The sequence below is a fragment of the Stigmatopora nigra genome, chromosome 4 (genome assembly GCF_051989575.1).
Source record: "Stigmatopora nigra isolate UIUO_SnigA chromosome 4, RoL_Snig_1.1, whole genome shotgun sequence".
Lineage (NCBI taxonomy): Eukaryota > Metazoa > Chordata > Actinopteri > Syngnathiformes > Syngnathidae > Stigmatopora > Stigmatopora nigra.
In genome coordinates this window covers 2,202,793-2,224,099 of record NC_135511.1, presented here as the reverse complement: position 1 = coordinate 2,224,099, position 21,307 = coordinate 2,202,793, and the positions used below count along the sequence as shown (strand labels likewise).

Genomic DNA, 21,307 nt, shown 5'->3' with positions numbered 1-21,307 from the left:
CAGGATGGATAACAGTCTGTTCGGTTGTTGCACTGGACATACGTTGCGGGATTGACTGTAGCTGCTAATGGCACTGCGATCATGGTGTGTAGACGGTCGAGCTTTGCTGGACAGGATTCTTTCGGATTACCCAGGATACAGTTGTAGGTGTGGTTGGCGAGTTCTTCGTTCTGGAGTTTGGCCCATAGCAGTGGTTGGGCTACGGCAGTGGGCATGAGGGAACAGACATAACAACTCTCATTGGTTGTAGCGCGGGCCGTGAGTGCGGCATATCTGTACCAACTGTTCCTCATCATCGAGTGGTAGTCGTTTTCTTCTTGTGTTTGGACATGGGCAAGAATTGGGTGTATCTCCTCGGGCTTAAGTGTTCCTGCCGGATGGATTTTGAGTGGGCGTGTGGCTGATGGCCTTACGAAGGGGTTCACACCAATCACTTTGGGGACCATGGCTGGACTAGTAGTGCGGATGGTGATAGGAAAGAGGGGGTCTTTTCCTGGTCGGTCCGGTCGGAGGCATAGGTTGATGCAGCCTTTTTGTTGGATATTGGTCGTGAGCTCCAGCGTATGTTCACCATCTTTGATGGTGGTGGCTAACTTGGTGAAGTTAGCGGTCATGGTGGTAGCTTCTTTGGAAAGGGGCCATGTGATGGTTTTGTAGCCTGTATGGAAGAGGGCCTGGTCCCAGGTGTCTGGCCAGACCACTCAGACTCTGGGAGCTTGTAAATACCAATAAAAATAACTGGAGTCAGTCCTGTGTAATCCCAAGTGAGTATGATGTAGGCTGAGCAACGGGACTTGAACGACGATTGGTGTCTTGGTTAATGGGATGCAGATCTGGGCGGCCCCTGATCGTTCCCTGAACCAGCTAGTGGGGCATTCTCCTCCAGTGGGAGTGTACCAAGGTTCTGGTAGGTCCCCCCCATGTGGTTGAACACAGAGCGGTGATGATGATGAGTAGCCACTTCATTCTTGTACTTTGTTTACTGTGGGACTGATGTATCCAGGTGTCTCTTCCTTCGATTTTGACGGCGGTGGGTGTGCCCAAAATCACACGGTGAGGTCCGTCCCAACGTGGAGAAGACCAGCACTTTCTTTTTATCACCTTGACGAGTACCAGGTCTCCTGGGGACAGGACCTCCTCTGTGGGAGACAGAGAAGATGTCGGCAGATTATTTTGCATTCATCACAGTTCTTTCTTGGAACATTTTGCATAACCACTTAGTGAGGGAATCTGTTTCTCCTTTCTCTTCTACCACCAGATCTTTATCCCACATTGTTAAGTGGAAGGGTCTGTCGTTCACTGCCTCAAATGGTGTGCATCCCTGTGCTGTTGTAATGATTCTCATCTAGGTTTCTACCAGGCTCAGGCATTCTTGCCATGGTTTTCCTGTGTCTTCCATGGTTTTTCTGAGTCTGTGTTTTACTGTTCCAATGGTTTGTTCAACGAGTCCAGCACTTTGGTTCAGTTTGATGAAATCCATGTTCAGAACCAAGAAGGGATATGTTCCTGTTTGCCTTGTTCCATGCTTGGGTCGTTCATTGCCTTAGGAGTTGTGTCTACAGCAGTTGAGACAGTTTCTGCAAAAAAAAAGAAGTAAGTTTGGAGACCTCTGGGAACATGCATTGTTTGTTGTACTGTACTGATCATCCTTCCTGTTGAGACATGGCTCCTCCCATGGCTCAATTTGGCAATTACTTCAAACAATGATCGTGGGGCGCATGGCTTGTTTTCTACTGCATAGAGTCCGTTCTTGTGTTGAGTGGCTCCTTCTGTTTGCCATTGCAGTTTCTCTTTTTCTGGGGCATGATTTTGCATTTCTCTTAGGAATTCTGCAGGGATTGGGCTGTGTCTTTCCACCGTCACGTCTTGTTCTAGGAATAGTCTACATGCCTCTGTCAGTGCCACTATTTCTGCGGCTTGTGCAGACCAGTTGCCGGGGAGTCATGCTGTCTTGAGGTTGTCTTTTTGAGTCACCACGGCATATACGTTGTGTTTTTTTCCGTCCAGGGTTTTTGATGATGATCCATCCCCATAGACAATGTGTCTGGGGGGCAATGGGTTGTCCATTAGGTGAGTTGCATATACGTGGTTAATTATGATTCGTTGAGTGGGCAACTGTGAGAATTGGTTTAACCAAGTGTCGTCCGGTCTCCCATGAATTTCAGGGTGACATGTAATGGCCATGTTTGTTGTTCCTGTCCTGGTGCTGCTGGGCAGATATCTTCAGACTGTTCTCTCAGACTTTCAGCTACCTTGGCAGAATCATTCCCGACAATGTCGAGAGAGTAGAAGCTGTTAGATGTGGTAGTGTGGATACATTTCAGTCATTTGCAGGGCAAAAAGTAATTGATCAGTGTCGGACAGTTGAGTATTTGTGCTGACATGTCACCCCAATCACAAGACTAAGATTGTTTATTCAGTCAGACAGTTGGGTGTTTATGCTGACATGTCAGCCATAAGGATGACTACAATGCTGTTATACTTACAAAAACGTATAAAATATGAACAAGCATTTGCAAAGATACTTTGTCTAATCTTACATGTTCCCCTGCTGCCAAAAAAAGTCAGAGACACATAGTTACTGTGTATATAGTGTAAAATCGTCCGATTCATGTAAGTTTTTTATTTGGCATCATTCTAAGTGATAGAAATTAAGTTACAATGAAAACTATCATACTTGGCCAAAACGTGATTTTCAGGCCATGAAAAGCACATTAAGACAATAAAAACTGAAACGTTCGCTTGTAGGTACCAATAAAAATAACTGTAGGGTGAGCAACGGGATTTGAACGACGATGGGTGTCTTGGTTAATGGGATGCAGATCTGGAGGGCCCCTGATTGTTTCCGGAACCAGCTAGTGGGGCATTCTCCTCCAGTGGGAGTGTACCAAGGTTCTGGTAGGTCCCCCCATGTGGTGGAACACAGAGCAGTGATGATGATGACTTGCCACTTCATTCTTGTACTTGTTTACAGTGGGACTGGTGTATCCAGGTGTCTCTTCCTTCGATTTTGACGGCAGTGGGGGTGGACAAAATCACACGGTGAGGTCCGTCCCAACGTGGAGAAGACCAGCACTTTCTTTTTATCACTTTGACGAGTACCAGGTCTCCTAGGGACAGGACCTCCTCTGTGGGAGACAGAGAAGATGTCGACAGATGATTTGCATTTATCACAGTCCTTTCTTGGAACATTTTGCATAACCACTTAGTGAGGGGATCTGTTTCTCTTTTCTCTTCTACCACTAGATCTTTTTCCCACATTGGTAAGTGGAAAGGTCTGCCGTTCACTGCCTCAAATGGTGTGCATCCCTGTGCTGTTGGAATGATTCTCATATAGGTTTTTACCAGGCTCAGGCATTCTGGCCATGGTTTTCCTGTGTCTTCCACGGTTTTTCTGAGTCTGAGTTTTACTGTTCCATTGGTTCTTTCGACGAGTCCAGCACTTTGGGGGTGGTAGGTGCAATGATATTTCAGGTTGATTCCAAGATGTTGTCCCATAGTTTGGATCACGTCGTTCACGAAGTGTCCACCATTATCACTCCAAATTACTCGTGGTTTTCCATGGCTTGGAATGATCCTTTTGCATATGGCTTTTGGGACTGTCATGGTGTCAGCTTTTTTTGACGGGCATATCTCAACCCACTTGGAAAGTGTGTCAATGATCACAAGACAGTACTTGTATGTGCCACTTTGGTTCAGTTCGATGAAATCCATGTTCAGAACCTCGAAGGGATATGTTCCTGTTTGCCTTGTTCCGCGCTTGGGTCATTCATTGCCTTGAGAGTTGTGTCGACAGCAGGTGAGACAGTTTCTGCAAAAGTTTTTTAAGTAGGTTTGGAGACCTCTGGGAACATGCATTGTTTGCTGTACTATACTGATCATCCCTCCTGTTGAGACATGGCTCCTCCCATGGCTCAATTTGGCAATTACTTCAAACGATGATCGTGGGACGCATGGCTTGTTTTCTACTGCATAGAGTCCGTTCTTGTGTTGTGTGGCTCCTTCTGTTTCCCATTGCAGATTTTCTTTTTCTGGGGCATGATTTTGCATATCTCTTAGGATTTCAGCAGGGATTGGGCTGTGTCTTTCCACCGTGGAGATAGCCGTCTTGAAGTTTGCAGAGTGTACGGCTTCTTTGGCTGCCTCGTCTGCTCGCTTGTTCCCCAATGAGACGGGGTCTTGTCCCGCTGTGTGTGCTTTACATTTGCAGATAGCCAGCTTCATTGGTAGTTGTACCGCTTTGAGGAGTTCTGGGAGAAGCTCTGCGTGTTTCACTGGGGATCCATTGGACGTTTTCATTCCTCGTTTAGCCCACTGTCCAGCAAATAAACGGACTGTTGAAAATGCATATTGGCTGTCTGTCCACATCATTACGTCTTGTCCTTGGAATAGTTTACAGGCCTCTGTCAGGGCCACTATTTCTGCGGCTTGTGCAGACCAGTTGCCGGGGAGTCGTCCTGTCTTGAGGGTGTCGTTTTGAGTCACCATGGCATATCCGGTGTGTTTTTTTCCGTCAGGGGTTTTTGATGATGATCCATCCACATAGATAATGTGTCCGGTGGGCAGTGGGTTGTCCCTTAGGTCAGGCCTTGGTTTGTAATTCTCTTCGGTTCTTAGTTGACAAGTGTGTGGATCTCCATCTTCTTCGGTGGGCAAAAGTGTGGCTGGGTTCAGGGTATTACATCTTTGAACGGTGAGGTGTGGTTGTGAGAGCAATGTTGCGGTGAGGGACAGGTGTCGAGCTGGAGATAGAAATGCAATTCTGGTCTGGGTTAATAACATTTCAACTGCGTGACTCACTCGTAGGGTTAGTGGATGGAAGAGTATGAGTTCAGCGGAACTTTGGACGGCCATGGCTGCTGCACATATGACTTGCACGCATGGTGGGAGGGCTTGTGCTACTGCGTCCAGTCGTTTTGAATAGAAGGCGATGGGGCGTAGTTTTGCACCATGTTGTTGTAGAAGGGCAGACGTCATGAATCCTGACTTGCAGTCAATGGTTTGAACAAAAGGCTTGGTGTAGTCTGGCAGGCTCATGACGGATGAGTCTAGTATGACTTGTTTAATGGTGTTGAAAGCTTCTTCAGCAGCTGGAGTCCATTCTACAGGATCTGACACGTTTAGGTCTTTGTCACTCATGAGGTCCAGTAGTGGCTGGGCAATTTGTGCGAAGTGAAGGATCCATCCTCGACAGTAGTTGGCTAACCTGAGGAAAGCCATGACTTGCTTCTTGGTCTTGGGTCTGGGGGCATCTCTGACGGCCTTTTTCCTGTTGTCTGTTAGCCTTCGACCTTTTTGTCACAAGACATGTCCAAGAAATGTGACTTCAATCTGGCAAAATTGAAGCTTAGATAACGAGGCCTTGTTCCCCGTCTTATCCAGGTGTTGGAACACTCTGATGGACTGTTTTTGGTTTTCTTCTGCTGTTGGGCTTGCAATTAGGATGTCGTCCACATAGATGAGGACTTGTGTGGATTCCGGATGTGGATGGTAACTCATGCATCTCTGGATCTCTGTGGAGAATATGGTTGGGCTGTCGCAGAATCCTTGTGGTAATCTGGCATTGTTCCGCATTTTCTTCCACATCTCCGAGTCCCTTGCATGCTTCCAGGCATTCGGCCTCGGTCCAGGGTCGGTAGATCAATAGGGTGGGTGGTTGTTGTTTTTCCCCCCACCTTGGATTCGCCACAGCCATCATTGGGTAGGTTTCAACATTTCTTGTTTCTGTCACCGTCGTTTGTGAAGGGGATTGTGGAGCTCCTCTTCCGTTCCAATATTCTCCAGAGTTTTGAGGTCGGTAGGAGTTGCCAGATCTGGTGTGGCCTGGTGACACAATGGTGTCGTCAGCGCGCGGTATCATATCCGGGGGGGCGTTCCAATCCTACAAGGGAAGGGTAGATGGGACCGGTGGGCGGCGCCGCTGGAGGAAGAGAGTTGGGCAATCTTTCAGCAGCTTGGCCGTTTTCTGGGTGTGTCGGTCTCCGATGAACGTTGGTTTCCTCTTCCGCGCTGATTTTTATGGTGGTGATGAGACCTTTTTTTTGCCCAGTCTTCTTTTTCTTTTTTTTTTCGATGTCGTTTAGACGTTTCACACACTGTTCTTTCCATATTTTCTACACCAACAACTGTTTCTCAACTTCCTCTCTTCTCTTCTTTCCTCCCTTTCCCTTATCAATTCCCTTTCTAAGCTCATCAAACTTTCCATATCCTTCAAATTGGGAAAGAAGCCATGTTTCTTCACCCATCTTGGCAGATACAGGCAACTTCCCATACAATGCATTTGCATATATTTCACATCCGGTAACTCTCCGATTTTCATTTTGCAGTCTGACAATAAACCCACCCCTTTTGTTGCTTTCTGACCCATATTAATCACTTACTTAATAGTTTAAACAACAATTATTTTCTAAATTACCCGAAATTGATCTCTACTTTGTGATTCACCCAATATCTCTGAATATACCAAGACCAAAAAGTCCCTGACTTTGTCTTAGCTGAGTTCCTGACTCTATTAACAGACCAAGACTATAAGTCTCTTGCTTATTCTTGTTTTACTTGCATCGGTCCCGGACCCAAAAACTATTACGTTCTATGCAAGGTGGTCCCAGACCATAAACTGTTAATACTACCGCAGCGGTAATACTAATTCAAATTATCACACTTCACGGAGACAGAAATCAAAGGGTGAACTCACAATCTTTCTCGTTCCGAACCTGCTCCAGTTCGGGGGACCCGTCACCAGATCACCGGAGCGGCGAGTGAACAGCCGTCGGGTTGATCTTTTCAATGGAGGATGCTGTCGTCGTGCTCCGTCGTCGCTCCGGCAATTGTTGGCTGTTGGGTCGCGGGTTTCGGCACCAAAATATGTTAGGTCTGAAAATACAACTTCAGGAGCAAGTCAAGAAAGAGTGAGATCAATTTCAATTAGTAAATAGGTTTATTACTGAAACTGCAAAGTGGAGAGTGACAGCTCTAGCAGTGGAGTCCTGTTCAGCGTGATGTTCTTGCAACTCTAGTCGAATGACCAGTGAGTGTGTCTTAAATACAGGCAAAACTGACAGTTGTCACTTGGACTTTGGACAGACATGTTTCAGTCATTTGCAGGGCAAAAAGTAATTGATCAGTGTCGGGCAGTTGAGTATTTGTGCTGACATGTCAACCCAATCACAAGACTAAGATTGATTATTCATTCAGACAGTTGGGTGTTCATGGTGACATGTCAGCCATAAGGATGACTACGATGCTGTTATACTTACAAAAACTAATACAATATGAGCAAGTATTTGCAAAGAGACTTTGTCTAATCTTACAATGTTCATAAATATGTGCTGTCCCTTATTAAATAAATCAAATCAAATTAAAAAAAGTCGGAATAAAAGCTATTCTATGATATTCACAAACATTCAAAGCATAACTACATTTCCAGATAAATTAGCTTAGCCGTCCAAGGGTCGCCGGACGTATGGTCAGCCGGACGTTTGGTCCCCGTTGGTCCCCGGTATTTTGGTCGCCAGTCAAATGGTCACAGAGTAAGTACTGTTGAAAACAGCTCTCAACAAGAGTATAATATCTACATATCTACTGTTGATTCATGACAGAGAGAGGTTAATATCTAAATATCTACTGTTGATTCATGAGAGTTTAATATCTAAGTACTGTTTAATATCTAAGTACTGTTTAATATCTAAGTACTGTTTACTATCTAAGTACTGTTTACTATCTAAGTACTGTTTACTATCTAAGTACTGTTTAATATCTAAGTACTGTTTAATATCTAAGTACTGTTTAATATCTAAGTACTGTTTAATATCTAAGTACTGTTTAATATCTAAGTACTGTTTAATATCTAAGTACTGTTGAAACCTGCTCTCAAAATTATATGCACAAGAGTTTAATATCTAAATATCTACTGTTGATTCATGACAGAGGTTAATATCTAACTACTGTTGAAACCAGCTAACAAAATTATATTCACAAGAGTTTAATATCTAAATATCTACATTCTATATTTGTTTGATAAAAATCACCATCTAAAGTAGTAGTGGTAGATATTTAGACATTCAATTCTTGTGAATATAATTTTGAGAGCTGGTTTCAACAATACTTAGATATTAAACAGTACTTAGATATAAACCTCTCTCAGTCATGAATCAACAGTAGATATTTAGATATTAACCTCTCAGTCATGAATCAACAGTAGATATTTAGATATTAACCTCTCTGTCATGAATCATCAGTAGATATTTAGATATTAACCTCTCTCTCATGAATCAACAGTAGATATTTAGATATTAACCTCTCTCTGTCATGAATCAACAGGAGATATTTAGATATTAAACTCTTGTTGAGAGCTGCTTTCAACAGTACTTACTCTCTGTCACCATTTGACTGGCGACCAAAAGACCGAGGACCAACGGGGGGACCAAACGTCCGGCGAACAAACGTCCGACGAACAAACGTCCGGCGAACAAATGTCCGGCGAACAAATGTCCGGCGAACAAACGTCCGGCGAACAAACGTCCGGCGAACAAACGTCCGGCGAACAAACGTCCGGGCGACCAAACATCCGGCCAGGGTCATTTAATGTTTGCTTTTGGGGACCGAAGTGAAATTAAACATTGAGTGGCTTGGTCCAAAAGTCTATGGAGGTCAAATTGCCAGTTCCATCGTAGTTGAAATATTTTTAGATTTTATTTATTTTATCGGTTTACTTTGGTGTTAAGACCTAAATTCTTGAAACACTGGATTAACACTTACAAACGAGCAGATTGCAAGGGTTCAGTGTGTGTGTGTGTGTACAGGCAACACATTTATTTCAAGTAAAATTCAGCATGATCCTTTTATTGATTGAATTTAACGAATAGACATTTTTGGATTTGATGAAATAAAACTAAAGAATATTTCCTTCATACAGTGGTACCTCGAGATACGATCTTAATTTGTTCCAGGACTGAGCTCGTATGTTGATATTCTCGTAACTCGAACGAACGTTTCCCATTGAAATGAACTAAAACCAAATTACTTCGTTCCAACTCTCTGAAAAAGCACCAAAAATAGGATACACAAAATTTTATTCTAATTTTGTTTTACATTTTTACACACTTCTCCCGGCCGGGTTTTCTCTGTTTGCCCGGCCTCCACAATGACTTTAAGTCAATATCGAGGGTTGTTTGAGTTTGTAGTCCGTTCATAATTGTTACGATCGCCGCCGCGTAGTGCGACGCGATCGGAGGGGAAGTTGAACCCAGATGCAGAGTCGCCGAAGGAATGGAAAGGTGAGGCAGATCTGTAGCTCTTGTAAGTTGATTTAACAAACGGGGTAACATAACTTCAACAACTTAGCTTGACCACTCATTACAAACGAAAAGAACATGCGGCGTGGCGTCAATGGAAACAGCAATGACTACGAGGATTAACAGGAAACAAACCAGAACTAAACCTGTACTACATCAGACGATCCAACGGCGTTCACAGAAAATCATAATGCTTAAATACCAAAAATAATCTAATCACGTAATTAGTCAGAGCTGATAATTATCGTGACGTCATGTCAGGAGGCAATCCAGCGACTCCTGACAGTACATCCCCTCTAAGGGACGGATTCTAGACGTCCCTAGGTCAATTACAACATGAGAAACGGGAACAAGCAGGGAGGGTGGGTGGGAGAACTAGTTTAGTCCGGTGGTCTTCCACACCAACCCAAGAACAGACGGAGAGGTCGCTCCGGCGGGCGTCCGCGCCAGCCAGAAACGAGACAAGTCAGTGGCAGGTCTGGCGGGCGTCCGTGCCGGTCAGAAACAAGACGGGGCAGAGGCAAGTCTGGCGGGCGTCCGTGTCGGCCAGAAACAAGACGAGGCTGTGGTCGATCCGGTGGGCGTCCGCCCCGGCCAGAAACGAGATGAGTCAGTGGCAGGTCTGGCGGGCGTCCGCGCCGGCCAGAAACAAGACGAGGCTGAGGTCGATCCGGCGGGCGTCCGCGCTGGCCAGAAACGAGACGAGGCTGTGGTCGATCCGGCGGGCGTCCGCGCCGGCCAGAAACGAGACGAGGCTGTGGTCGGTCCGGCGGGCGTCCGCGCCGGCCAGAAACGAGACGAGGCAGTGGTCGGTCCGGCGGGCGTCCGCGTCGGCCAGAAACGAGACGAGGCTGTGGTCGATCCGGCCGGCGTCCGCGCCGGCCAGAAACGAGACGAGGCAGTGGTCGGTCCGGCGGGCGTCCGCGTCGGCCAGAAACGAGACGAGGCTGAGGTCGATCCGGCGGGCGTCCGCGCCGGCCAGAAACGAGACGAGGCTGTGGTCGATCCGGCGGGCGTCCGCGCAGGCCGGATACGAGACGAGGCTGAGGATCGGTCCGGCAGGCATCCCAGCTGGTCCCTTAAGTCTTTGCCAAACTGCCTGCCTTCAGGAAATATTAGAAGTTTAGTACGGTCGGGCACCTTACCCTGTTTGCTCGGGGGGTGGACAACCCTCCTCTCCCAGGAACCCGGATCATTGCTTCTCTGGACGTCGCCGGCCCCGTCCTCCAGGGGCACCGGCGAATTGCCACTCTCGACGTCGCCGGCTTCTTCATCCAGGGACTCCGGCGAATTACCATTCTTGATGTCGCCAGTCCCTTCCTCCAGGGGCAACGGCAAATTGGCACTCTCGACGTCGCCAGCCCCTTCATCCAGGGACTCCGGCGAATTGCCACTCTCGAAGTCACCGGCTTCTTCCTCCAGGAGCACCGGCGAATTGGCACTCTCGACGTCGCCAGCCCCTTCCTCCAGGGACTCCGGCGAAATGCCTCTCTCGACGTCGCCAGTCCCTTCTTCCAGGGACTCCGGCGAATTACCACTCTTGACCTCGCCAGCCCCTCCTTCCAGGGACTCCGGCGAATTACCACACTTGACGTCGCCAGCCCCTACTGCCAGGGACTCCGGCGCATTGCCACTCTCGACGTCACCGGCTTCCTCCTCCAGGGGCACCAGCGAATTACCACTCTTGACGTCACCGGCCCCATCCTCCAGGGGCAACGGCAAATTGGCACTCTCGACGTCGCCAGCCCCTTCATCCAGGGACTCCGGCGAATTGCCACTCTCGACGTCACCGGCTTCTTCCTCCAGGGGCACCGGCGAATTGGCACTCTCGACATCGCCAGCCCCTTCCTCCAGGGACTCCGGCGAATTGCCTCTCTCGACGTCACCGGCTTCTTCCTCCAGGGGCACCGGCGAATTGGCACTCTCGACGTCGCCAGCCCCTTCCTCCAGGGACTCCGGCGAAATACCACTCTCGACGTCGCCGGCCCCGTCTTCCTCGAGCGCCGGAGCATCGTCGCCACTTCTGGGCGGGCAGGCGCTGGACGGGCAGGCGCTTGGGAGAGCGGTGCTTGGGAGAGCGGTGCTTGGGAGAGCGGTGCTTGGGAGAGCGGTGCTTGGGAGAGCGGTGCTTGGGAGAGCGGTGCTTGGGAGAGCGGTGCTTGGGAGAGCGGTGTTTGGGAGAGCGGTGCTTGGGAGAGCGGTGTTTGGGAGAGCGGTGTTTGGGAGAGCGGTGCTTGGGAGAGCGGTGCTAGAATGACCGTCCGTCACCAGAAACCTGATCCGTGGCTTCGGTACGGGTGCGACCGGCGATCCCAAAGGCAACGGGAGTAATTTGCGTGGCCTTGGCACAGGAGCTTGGGGCACTTGAAACGGCGCGCTGGGCCGAGTAACTTCGGCCACTTGGACAGGCGTGGTCGGCCGAGTGACTTCGGGCACTTGGACAGGCGTGGTCGGCCGAGTGACTTCGGCCACTTGGAACGGGGAGGGCTGCATAGTCCTTAGGAGCTGCTGGTACAGCCTGGTCGGCCGAGTAACTTCGGGCACTTGGAAAGGCGTGGTCGGCCGAGTGACTTCGGGCACTTGGAAAGGCGTGGTCGGCCGAGTGACTTGGGCCACTTGGACAGGCGTGGTCGGCCGAGTGACTTCGGCCACCTGGACAGGCGTGGTCGGCCGAGTGACTTCGGCCACTTGGACAGGCGTGGTCGGCCGAGTGACTTCGGGCACTTGGAAAGGCTTGGTCGGTCGAGTAACTTGGACAGTGGTTAGTGTGTCCAGGCATTGCTTTCGCTTCGCTCTACGGCGTGGCGCTCGGCGCCTCCTCTGGGAGGATTGCACAGCACCCCCGCCATCACGTCGTGCCCCATAATTGGTGGTTAGCCCACTCTGTAATTGCTGGTCGGGGTATTTGTAATAGGAATTATCGGGGAAACAATCGGGATAATCCTCCTCCAGTGGAAGGTCTCGGGGTCCGAATTGGTCAAAGAATTCATCATCAGATTCCGAAACGCCAGCGAAAAAATCAATTTCCTCAATGATGTCCTCCTCACCAGAATCTTCAGGCTCCCTCCATGGTGAATCAATTCCTCTGGGCATAGGCATAAGGTAACTTGGGCGCTCTCTGGTGGTTGTACGCACCTGGGCATCATGATGAAACGGTAAAGGCTTCCCAGGGCGACGTGCATAGCAGTGGTGAGGCGTATGAGTACGCTGCGGCTCTAACTTTTCTACCAGCTGTGGCTCATCTCTAGAAATGATGTGCCTGAGAGCCCCGCACCACGGTGTGTCCATTACAAAATTCCTAAACGATTCTGAGGGGTTTCTTATACATTCCAAGCAGTCCGGTGTCTTCGAGGTGGATGGTTTGCGTCGCCGAGTGCGTCGGCGCGAGCGTGGGTGGCGCTCCGCTGGGTCCATATTGGTTGGATCGTGCTGTTACGATCGCCGCCGCATAGTGCGACGCGATCGGAGGGGAAGTTGAACCCAGATGCAGAGTCGCCGAAGGAATGGAAAGGTGAGGCAGATCTGTAGCTCTTGTAGGTTGATTTAATAAACGGGGTAACATAACTTCAACAACTTAGCTTGACCACTCATTACAAACGAAAAGAACATGCGGCGTGGCGTCAATGGAAACAGCAATGACTACGAGGATTAACAGGAAACAAACCAGAACTAAACCAGTACTACATCAGACGATCCAACGGCGTTCACAGAAAATCATAATGCTTAAATACCAAAAATAATCTAATCACGTAATTAGTCACAGCTGATAATTATCGTGACGTCATGTCAGGAGGCAATCCAGCGACTCCTGACAATAATAATCCAAAAATGATGCACACAAATGTGCTCACAATAGGAAAACGCACGACCACTTGCCAATGAGAAGTAGTCTTGAACTAGTGATCGCTCCGCCAACGGGAGCTAACAGGCTAAGGAGAAAAAAATGCAACGCTCCACCCAGTGCTCGCAGAGACATTACAAAGAGGGAGTTGCGAGCCGGTGCTCTTGATGTTCTTATGAGCAGCCAACGAAAAGTAATATATACTCCTCGTACCAATCGCTCCGCCATTCACGGTCAGTGACGGAAAAAAACACTGAAAAAATTTAAAACTCTGCCCAGTGCTCGTAGATATCTGTTATACACGAAAGAGATGCGGCAAATGTGATGTGTGCTACAATGATAAACAGCCTCTCTCTTTGCTCAAAATTTTACTCGTATCTCGAAATGCTCGTATGTTGGGGTGCCACTGTCTATTCTTTCTTGCATACAAAATCAAAACACAGTGCCAAAATAAAGGATAATGTGAGACAAACATTGTGTGCTTCTGTCTATCAGTGTGAGTGTGTTTGTATAACCAGTTGTTTGTCAATGGCGTCAAAGACAGATTGAGGATCCTGATCGGCATCCACGTGCACAGCATCTGGAAACACACACTTAAAACACAAACACAAATAGAAAGTTGTTGGCACTATTGTATATGTATCAATCATTGTTGCACTACCTGATATCAATAGGGCACTATAATAATGTTGTTGGTAAATTCAGAAACTGCAATACAAAAAAATGATGAGATGCTAATGAAAGATGATAATGTCTCATCTCATCTTCTTCTGCTTATAAAAGGTCAGGTCGCGGGGGTGGCAGCTTCCGCAGGGAAACCCATACTTCCCTCTCCCCAGCCACTTCATCCAGCTCTTCTGGGACAATTCCAAGGCCAGTCAGGAGACATAGTTTCTCCAGCACATCCGAGGTCGGCCCCATGGTCACCTCCCGGTGGCACAGGCCCGGATCACTTCATCAGGGATGAGTCCAGGGGGCATTAATCAGATACCAAAGCCAACTCATCGGACTCCTCTCAATCTGGAGGAGCAGAAATTCTACTCCGAGCACCCCCCTGGATGACCGTAAAAAGAGCTTTGACTTTTGGCTCAGCTCCTTCTTCACCACGAAGGATCCGTGCAGAGTCTGCATCACTGCAGACGCTGCACCGCTCTGCCTGTCAATCTCCCGCTCCATTTCCCTCACCCGTGATACATAAACTCCTCCACCTGGGGAAGGACCTGGTCGATGAGCCGGAGAGGGCATGCCACATTTTTCCAGGCTGAGGACCATGGTCTCAGATTTGGAGGTGCTGACTCTCATCCTGACCACTTCACACGGTTGCAAATCCTTTCAGCGAGAGTTGGAGATCATGGCTTGATGAAGCCAACAGAACCACATCATCCGCAAAATGCAGGGATGCAATACTGAGGCCACCATACCAGACCACCTCAACGCCACGGCTGCGCCGAGGTATTCTGTCCATAAAAGTGATATACAAAATCAGTGACATAGGGCAGCCCTGGCGGAGTCCAATCCCAACTGGAAATGTATTCGACTTACTTCCGGCTATGACTCTGACACTGGTCATAAAGAGACTGGAATCGGGTGCAACAGGGATTCCGGAACCCCCTACTCCCGGAGTACCCCTCACAAGACTGCCCGGGGGACACGGTTGAACGCTTTCTCCAGGTCCACAAAAAAATGACGACTGGTTGGGGGAACTCCCTTTAACCCTCGAGGACCCTGCTGAGGGTGTAGAGCTGATCCACTGATTCCGGGCAGAACGAAAACCACACTGCTTCTCCTGAATTAGAGATTCTACCTCCCAGCGGACCCACCTCTTCAAAACCCCAGAATTCACCTTCCCGGAGGGGCTGAGGAGTGTGATTCCCTGCAAATTGGAACATACCCTCTAGTCCCTCTTTTTAAAAAGGCGAACCACCACCCTGGTCTGCCAATCCAGAGGCACTGTCCCCAATGTCCACGCGATGCTGCAGAGGCGTGTCAACCAAGACAGCCCCACAACATCCAGATCCTTTAGAAACTCCAGGCGGATCTCATCCACCCCGGATGCCTTGCCACCGAGGAGCTTTTTAACCACCTCGGTGACATCAACCCTACAGATAAAACAGTCTGCCCCAGAGTCCCCCGGTTCTGCTTCCTCATGGGAAGGCGAGCTAGAGAGCTAGAGAGCTAGAGAGAGGCAGAGAGAGAGAGAGAGAGCTAGAGAGCTAGAGAGAGGCAGAGAGAGAGAGCTAGAGAGCTAGAGAGAGGCAGAGAGAGAGAGAGAGAGAGAGAGAGAGAGAGAGAGAGAGAGAGAGAGAGAGAGAGAGAGAGAGAGAGAGAGAGAGAGAGAGAGAGAGAGAGCTAGAGAGCTAGAGAGAGGCAGAGAGAGAGAGAGCTAGAGAGCTAGAGAGAGGCAGAGAGAGAGAGAGAGAGAGAGAGAGAGAGAGAGAGAGAGAGAGAGAGAGGGAGAGGGAGAGAGAGAGAGAGAGAGAGAGAGAGAGAGAGAGAGAGAGAGAGAGAGAGAGAGAGAGAGAGAGGAGAGAGAGAGAGAGAGAGAGAGAGAGAGAGAGAGAGAGGGAGGGAGAGAGAGAGAGAGAGAGAGAGAGAGAGGGAGAGAGAGGGAGAGAGAGGGAGAGAGAGGGAGAGAGAGGGAGAGAGAGGGAGAGAGAGGGAGAGAGAGGGAGAGAGAGGGAGAGAGAGGGAGAGAGAGGGAGAGAGAGGGAGAGAGGGAGAGAGAGGAAGAGAGAGGGAGAGAGAGGGAGAGAGAGAGAGGGAGAGAGAGGGAGAGAGAGGGAGAGAGAGGGAGAGAGAGGGAGAGAGAGGGAGAGAGAGGGGAGAGAGAGGGAGAGAGATAGAGAGAAGCAGCAGGTGATGGTTTGTGTTTTCTCCCTGAACGTGGCAGTGACAAAACAGTGCCATGCACTTTATACTTACAAACAATTATTTGCACTGTTGCTCTTGGGACCTGTTGCTGCTTTGAAATGGATCCAAGTGAATTTCCTGACTTGTTCAAGTCAAGGATTCGGTTTTTTCAGATCCATCCTGAGCTCCTTTGACTTTCCCATTGTAGCGTTTGTGGGCGTTTTTATCCATTGAGCCCAATTTAGATGGCTTCAGAAAAGTCACCAGCTTTAGTCACTCATAATCACTCACAAGTTAAGAGGTCATGCTATGAAGCTCAGTTCACTGACAACTTTCTGAGTCACCAAAATTGCTAATTCGTGTTGCTATATGTATATTTTTGACCCAGTAAATTTGATCACTTTTTTTGTTAACCCATAATAAAATCATAAAAGAACCAAACTTCATGAATCATTTTGTGACAAATCTGTTCCAATCACTCTATCAGAGAAAAATCTGAGTTGTAGAAATAACTGGAAACTCAAGAGTCACGACATTATGTTCTTCACAAGTGTATGTAAACCTTGCACATGTGTGTGTATGTGTGTATGTGTGTATGTGTGTATGTGTGTATGTGTGTATGTGTGTATGTGTGTATGTGTTTATGTGTGTAACTGTGTAAGTGTGTAAGTGTGTAAGTGTGTAAGTGTGTATGTGTGTAAGTGTGTATGTGTGTATGTGTGTATGTGTGTATGTGTGTATGTGTGTATGTGTGTATGTGTGTATGTGTGTATGTGTGTATGTGTGTATGTGTGTATGTGTGTATGTGTGTGTGTGTATGTGTGTATGTGTGTGTGTGTGTGTTTATGTGTGTATGTATGTATGTGGATGTGTGTATGTGTGTGTGTGTGTGTGTATGTGTGTATGTGTGTATGTGTGTATGTGTGTATGTGTGTATGTGTGTATGTGTGTATGTGTGTATGTGTGTATGTGTGTATGTGTGTATGTGTGTGTGTGTGTATGTGTGTATGTGTGTATGTGTGTATGTGTATGTGTATGTGTGTATGTGTGAACATACAACACATGTCCCGCCCCAACTGTTCCCACTCAAAGGTGATGAGCAATGGGCCCCAGTGACCCGTGTGTACCTGCAGGCCTGCAGTCTGCGTCCTGTATACTTCGATGGCATACGACACTGTGCGCATGTTTTCGTCAAATGTGGTAGGCACATGAACGCTGCAAAGAAAGTGACATAGCTCAAAACATGACTGGACAGAGAATGTTTTTTATTCATTCGTTGATTCTTATATAGTTTATTCACATCCAGTAATACTTTAACATACGAGTTCATCAAACATACGAGGAATTTGGGATGTGTAAAATTCCGAGCCAATATTTGGCTTGACATACGAGAACAATTTTGAGATATGAGCCACATGTCCCTCGTGCAAAGATCTCTATCATTACTGGCCATAGTGTTGCATTTTTTTCTTTCGTGTTTTTGTTTTTGCGTTAGTCAGTGCATTATTAAGGGAAACACAATGGGTCCAAAGCAAGCTGGTGCAATAAAACCCTAATACGAAGAAAAGGCGTATGATGATAATTGATATTAAGCACGAAATAATCGAAAAACATGAGTAGTGTACGCATGACTAAACTGGCTCGCCAATATGTATGGAGAAGCAGAACGTTCGCCTCGAAAGTCGTAGTGGAATACATCAACCTCTTTGGTCATTGCACAAGGTTTAAATTTAGTATAATGTAAGATTAACACTGTTTGTGTGTATAGGAATCTAAGTTTGTTCAAGTTAGGTTATAAATTTATGTTATGTTATGAGCTCACCCGACAAGTCACTCTCTCTCTCTGCCCCTCTCTTATTTTCTCTCTCTCATCCGTGAACTCTTGGTATTATACATCATAACCACTAGTATTAAACATCATACCGACTAGTAGGAACAAATTAATTTGTATTTAGTTCATTTCTATCGGAAGCATTGATTTGAGATAGAACTTAATTGACATACTAGCTTGGTCCTGGAACACATTAAGCTCATATCTCAAGGTATGACTGTACATGTGTGCCAAACAATCAAATGACTCTTTTTTTGGTTCTCATTTGTATGTTGTGTTGTAACTGACCTGGTATTAGTCGGGGAGTGCTTTTTGGTACTTCTTTGAAAACAGACTTCATCAAGCAACTCCAGGAAGAAAACCCTGATGCACAAAAAGGCAACAACAAAAGCGTTTTGCACCTATTACTACTACATCCTTTAACCCGAAGTCATTGACAGCCATTGACGGTCTTCTTACACGTTGTGCTACTTATTTGAAATACAGTTGTACCTCTACTTACGAAATTGATTGGTTACAGAACTCTTTGTGTAACTTAAACATTTCGTAAATAGAGCAGTACTTTATATGTAAATTCTCTAATTTGTTTTACGGTCCTCACACAATTACAAACGAAACCCTTTAAAATTGGTCAAAGAGTTCCAATATTGTATGAAAGTTGTGAACAAACACACAAAATGTAGATATCATTATTAGAAAATGATTTATTAATGTCTTAAAAAGAATAAAGCATACAAAATCTTTCTGTGTTAAAATGCAGTGCACTTACTTATCAAATGCCGTAACACCGCCTACAGATCGGGGGACAAAAGAAAGTATAGAGCTGCCAGAGCAGAGCTGAAAAGGGGCATAAAGAAGGCCAAGGCAGCATATACTACGAAAATCGAAGAGCACTTCAAAGAAAACAACCCAAAGAAGATGTGGCAGGGAATACGACATATCACTAACTACAAGAACAATGCTATGTCTGTAAACGCGAATGTCTCACTAGCGGAGGAACTGAACCATTTCTTTGCCCGCTTTGAATCTGACAAATCAAACCAAGTGTCAACACTCCCACCACCACCCTGCGACAATACACTGGAGTTTCAGGAACAGGAAGTGAGACTGGAAATGCAGTCTGTGAACACCAGGAAGGCTGCTGGTCCAAACGGAATACCTGGCAAGGTGCTCAAAGCCTGTGCTGAACAGCTGGCAGGAGTCTTCACGGACATTTTCAATCGGTCCCTGCAACAATCCATCGTTCCTGCCTGCCTAAAATCTGCCACCATCATTCCTGTCCCCAAAAAGCCAACCATCGGCAGCTTGAACGATTACAGGCCTGTTGCTCTCACGCCTGTGATCATGAAGTGCTTTGAAAAGTTGGTGGCCCGACACATCAGAAAGACAATCCCCCCCTCAGTTGACCCGCACCAGTTTGCTTATAGAGAAAACAGGTCCACTGAGGATGCTATCGCCGTGGCTCTTCACACAGCACTGAGCCACCTGGAGCACCAGGGGAACTATGTGAGGATGCTTTTCATAGACTATAGCTCAGCCTTTAACACCATCAAGCCGGACATCCTGAAGGACAAACTCTACCACCTTGGACTATCCTCTTCAATCTGCTGCTGGATAAAGAACTTCTTAAATGGTCGACCACAAACTGTCAGAATGGGTCCACACCTCTCTTCCTCCATTACACTGAACACTGGCTCACCACAAGGCTGTGTACTGAGTCCTCTCCTGTACTCCCTGCACACATACGACTGCACACCAGCTCACCAGTCAAACTCAATCATCAAATTCGCCGATGACACCACTGTGATCGGACTCATCTCAGGCGGGGATGAGTCACCTTACAGAGACGAGGTCGACAAACTGTCTTCTTGGTGCTCGGCGAACAATCTTACACTGAATACCACAAAGACTAAAGAAATAATCCTGGACTTTCGCAAGCGCAGCACAGACCTGGCCCCACTCCTCATTAACGGAGTATGTGTAGACAGGGTCCAATCCTTCAAATTTCTTGGAGTCCACGTCACGGATAGGCTCTCCTGGTCCACAAACACCACAGTTTTAGTGAAGAAGGCCCAGAAACGACTCCACTTTCTCAGGGTACTGAGAAGGGACAAATTGGACACCAAGCTTCTGGCAACCTTCTACAGAGCCACTGTGGAGAGCATCCTGACTTACGGCATTACAGTGTGGTATACCGGAAGCACGGCAGCAGGCAAAAAAGCCATACAGAGGGTGATAAACACTGCCCAGAAGATCGTCGGCTGCTCTCTGCCATCACTAGAAGACATTGCCAACCCCCGATACCTCAGAAGAGCCGGGTCCATTGTTGGAGACCCATACCACCCTGGACACGGCCTGTTCCAGTTGCTTCCATCTGGCAGACGCTACAGGTCCTACAAAGCACGGACAAACAGGCTCAAGGACACCTTCTTCCCAACAGCCATCAGGTCTCTGAACCTGCAGCAACACGTGACGTGACGACTACACATATCCCTACTATGAAATTAAGTCAAGTCGAATTGAAGTAACAGGAAGGTTGTTTGGTGCAGATCTGCCTTCCACAGGATGACTGAGGGAGGGTAAGTATAAAGACTGAGAGGTAAGTGATCCATCTTATTCTGGTTGGCATCGGTGAGGCAACTTGTAGTCGCCGGAAAATGGCGCTCAAGGCGGAGAGCTAACAAGTATGAATATGTCATAAATAAATGTCATAAATGTGTCTGGCCTGGGAAGACGAACTTGTGGAGAAGCACTATACAATTTCGTCATACGCTCCTGAGGGTATGATGACTACTAGGCTTTTTGTCAAGTCAAAGATGACGACAATGCCTATGTCTGATTTTCATTTTCATTTTTTTCAGTGGAACAAGAGAAACAATATACAACAGAGAGATAGTACACAACCACTGTCATGTCTTGTCTTGGGTGGATATATGTTCACTTTTCCCCTCTTCTGGTCGCCACAGAGCAAGTTAAGCCCCGTAGGTCCAGGACACAAGAGGTGAAAATCAAAAACACACACACATCGCCCCAAAACTCTAACAAGACATTGACAACCTCACAAACACAGGAGCACATGTCTTATAAACACAACATTAAGAATTCAAACAAGAAAATTAACAACATTAATAAGACAAAAACATTAACGTTTTGTAATTTCTTTGGAATTATATTTTTCACACATTTTATTAGTCGGTGCGGGTTTGGATTTTATTTGCCTTTCTGCTGTGCTGGGTGACGGATGTTTTGAAAAAAAAACATCCAAAGACAATTGCCTTTGACTACTTTTAATAATGTTTCTATAATGCAACAGACAAACGTCATCAAAGTGGGCGATCGAACGACTCGTCAAAACTTTTTCTGGATGTATTTTTTTTTCTACGAAGAAGTTTGTGAAATTCCTCCAGCATTTCTCTGATTTTTGCTATTCCAATGCTCACTCATCTCCCTTCTCGTTTTATTACTGTATTGTCGAGTGTTTCATTAGCTCTA

General features: G+C 47.1%; 1 protein-coding gene across 4 annotated transcripts in view; it reads right to left on the bottom strand.

Moving 5' to 3' along the window:
* Positions 1-21,307, bottom strand: part of ak8 (adenylate kinase 8) — a 62,892-nt gene that overhangs the window by 10,137 nt on the left and 31,448 nt on the right. For 3 of the 4 annotated variants that reach the window (XM_077715333.1, XM_077715334.1, XM_077715336.1), the window contains 3 exons: positions 18,104-18,178; positions 17,112-17,199; positions 13,650-13,727 (listed from right to left, as the gene is read on the bottom strand). In XM_077715333.1, the coding sequence (XP_077571459.1) occupies positions 13,650-13,727; positions 17,112-17,199; positions 18,104-18,178 (241 nt within the window). The remainder of the gene's footprint in view (positions 1-13,649; positions 13,728-17,111; positions 17,200-18,103; positions 18,179-21,307) is intronic. The other variant, XM_077715335.1, reaches the window with a different exon arrangement.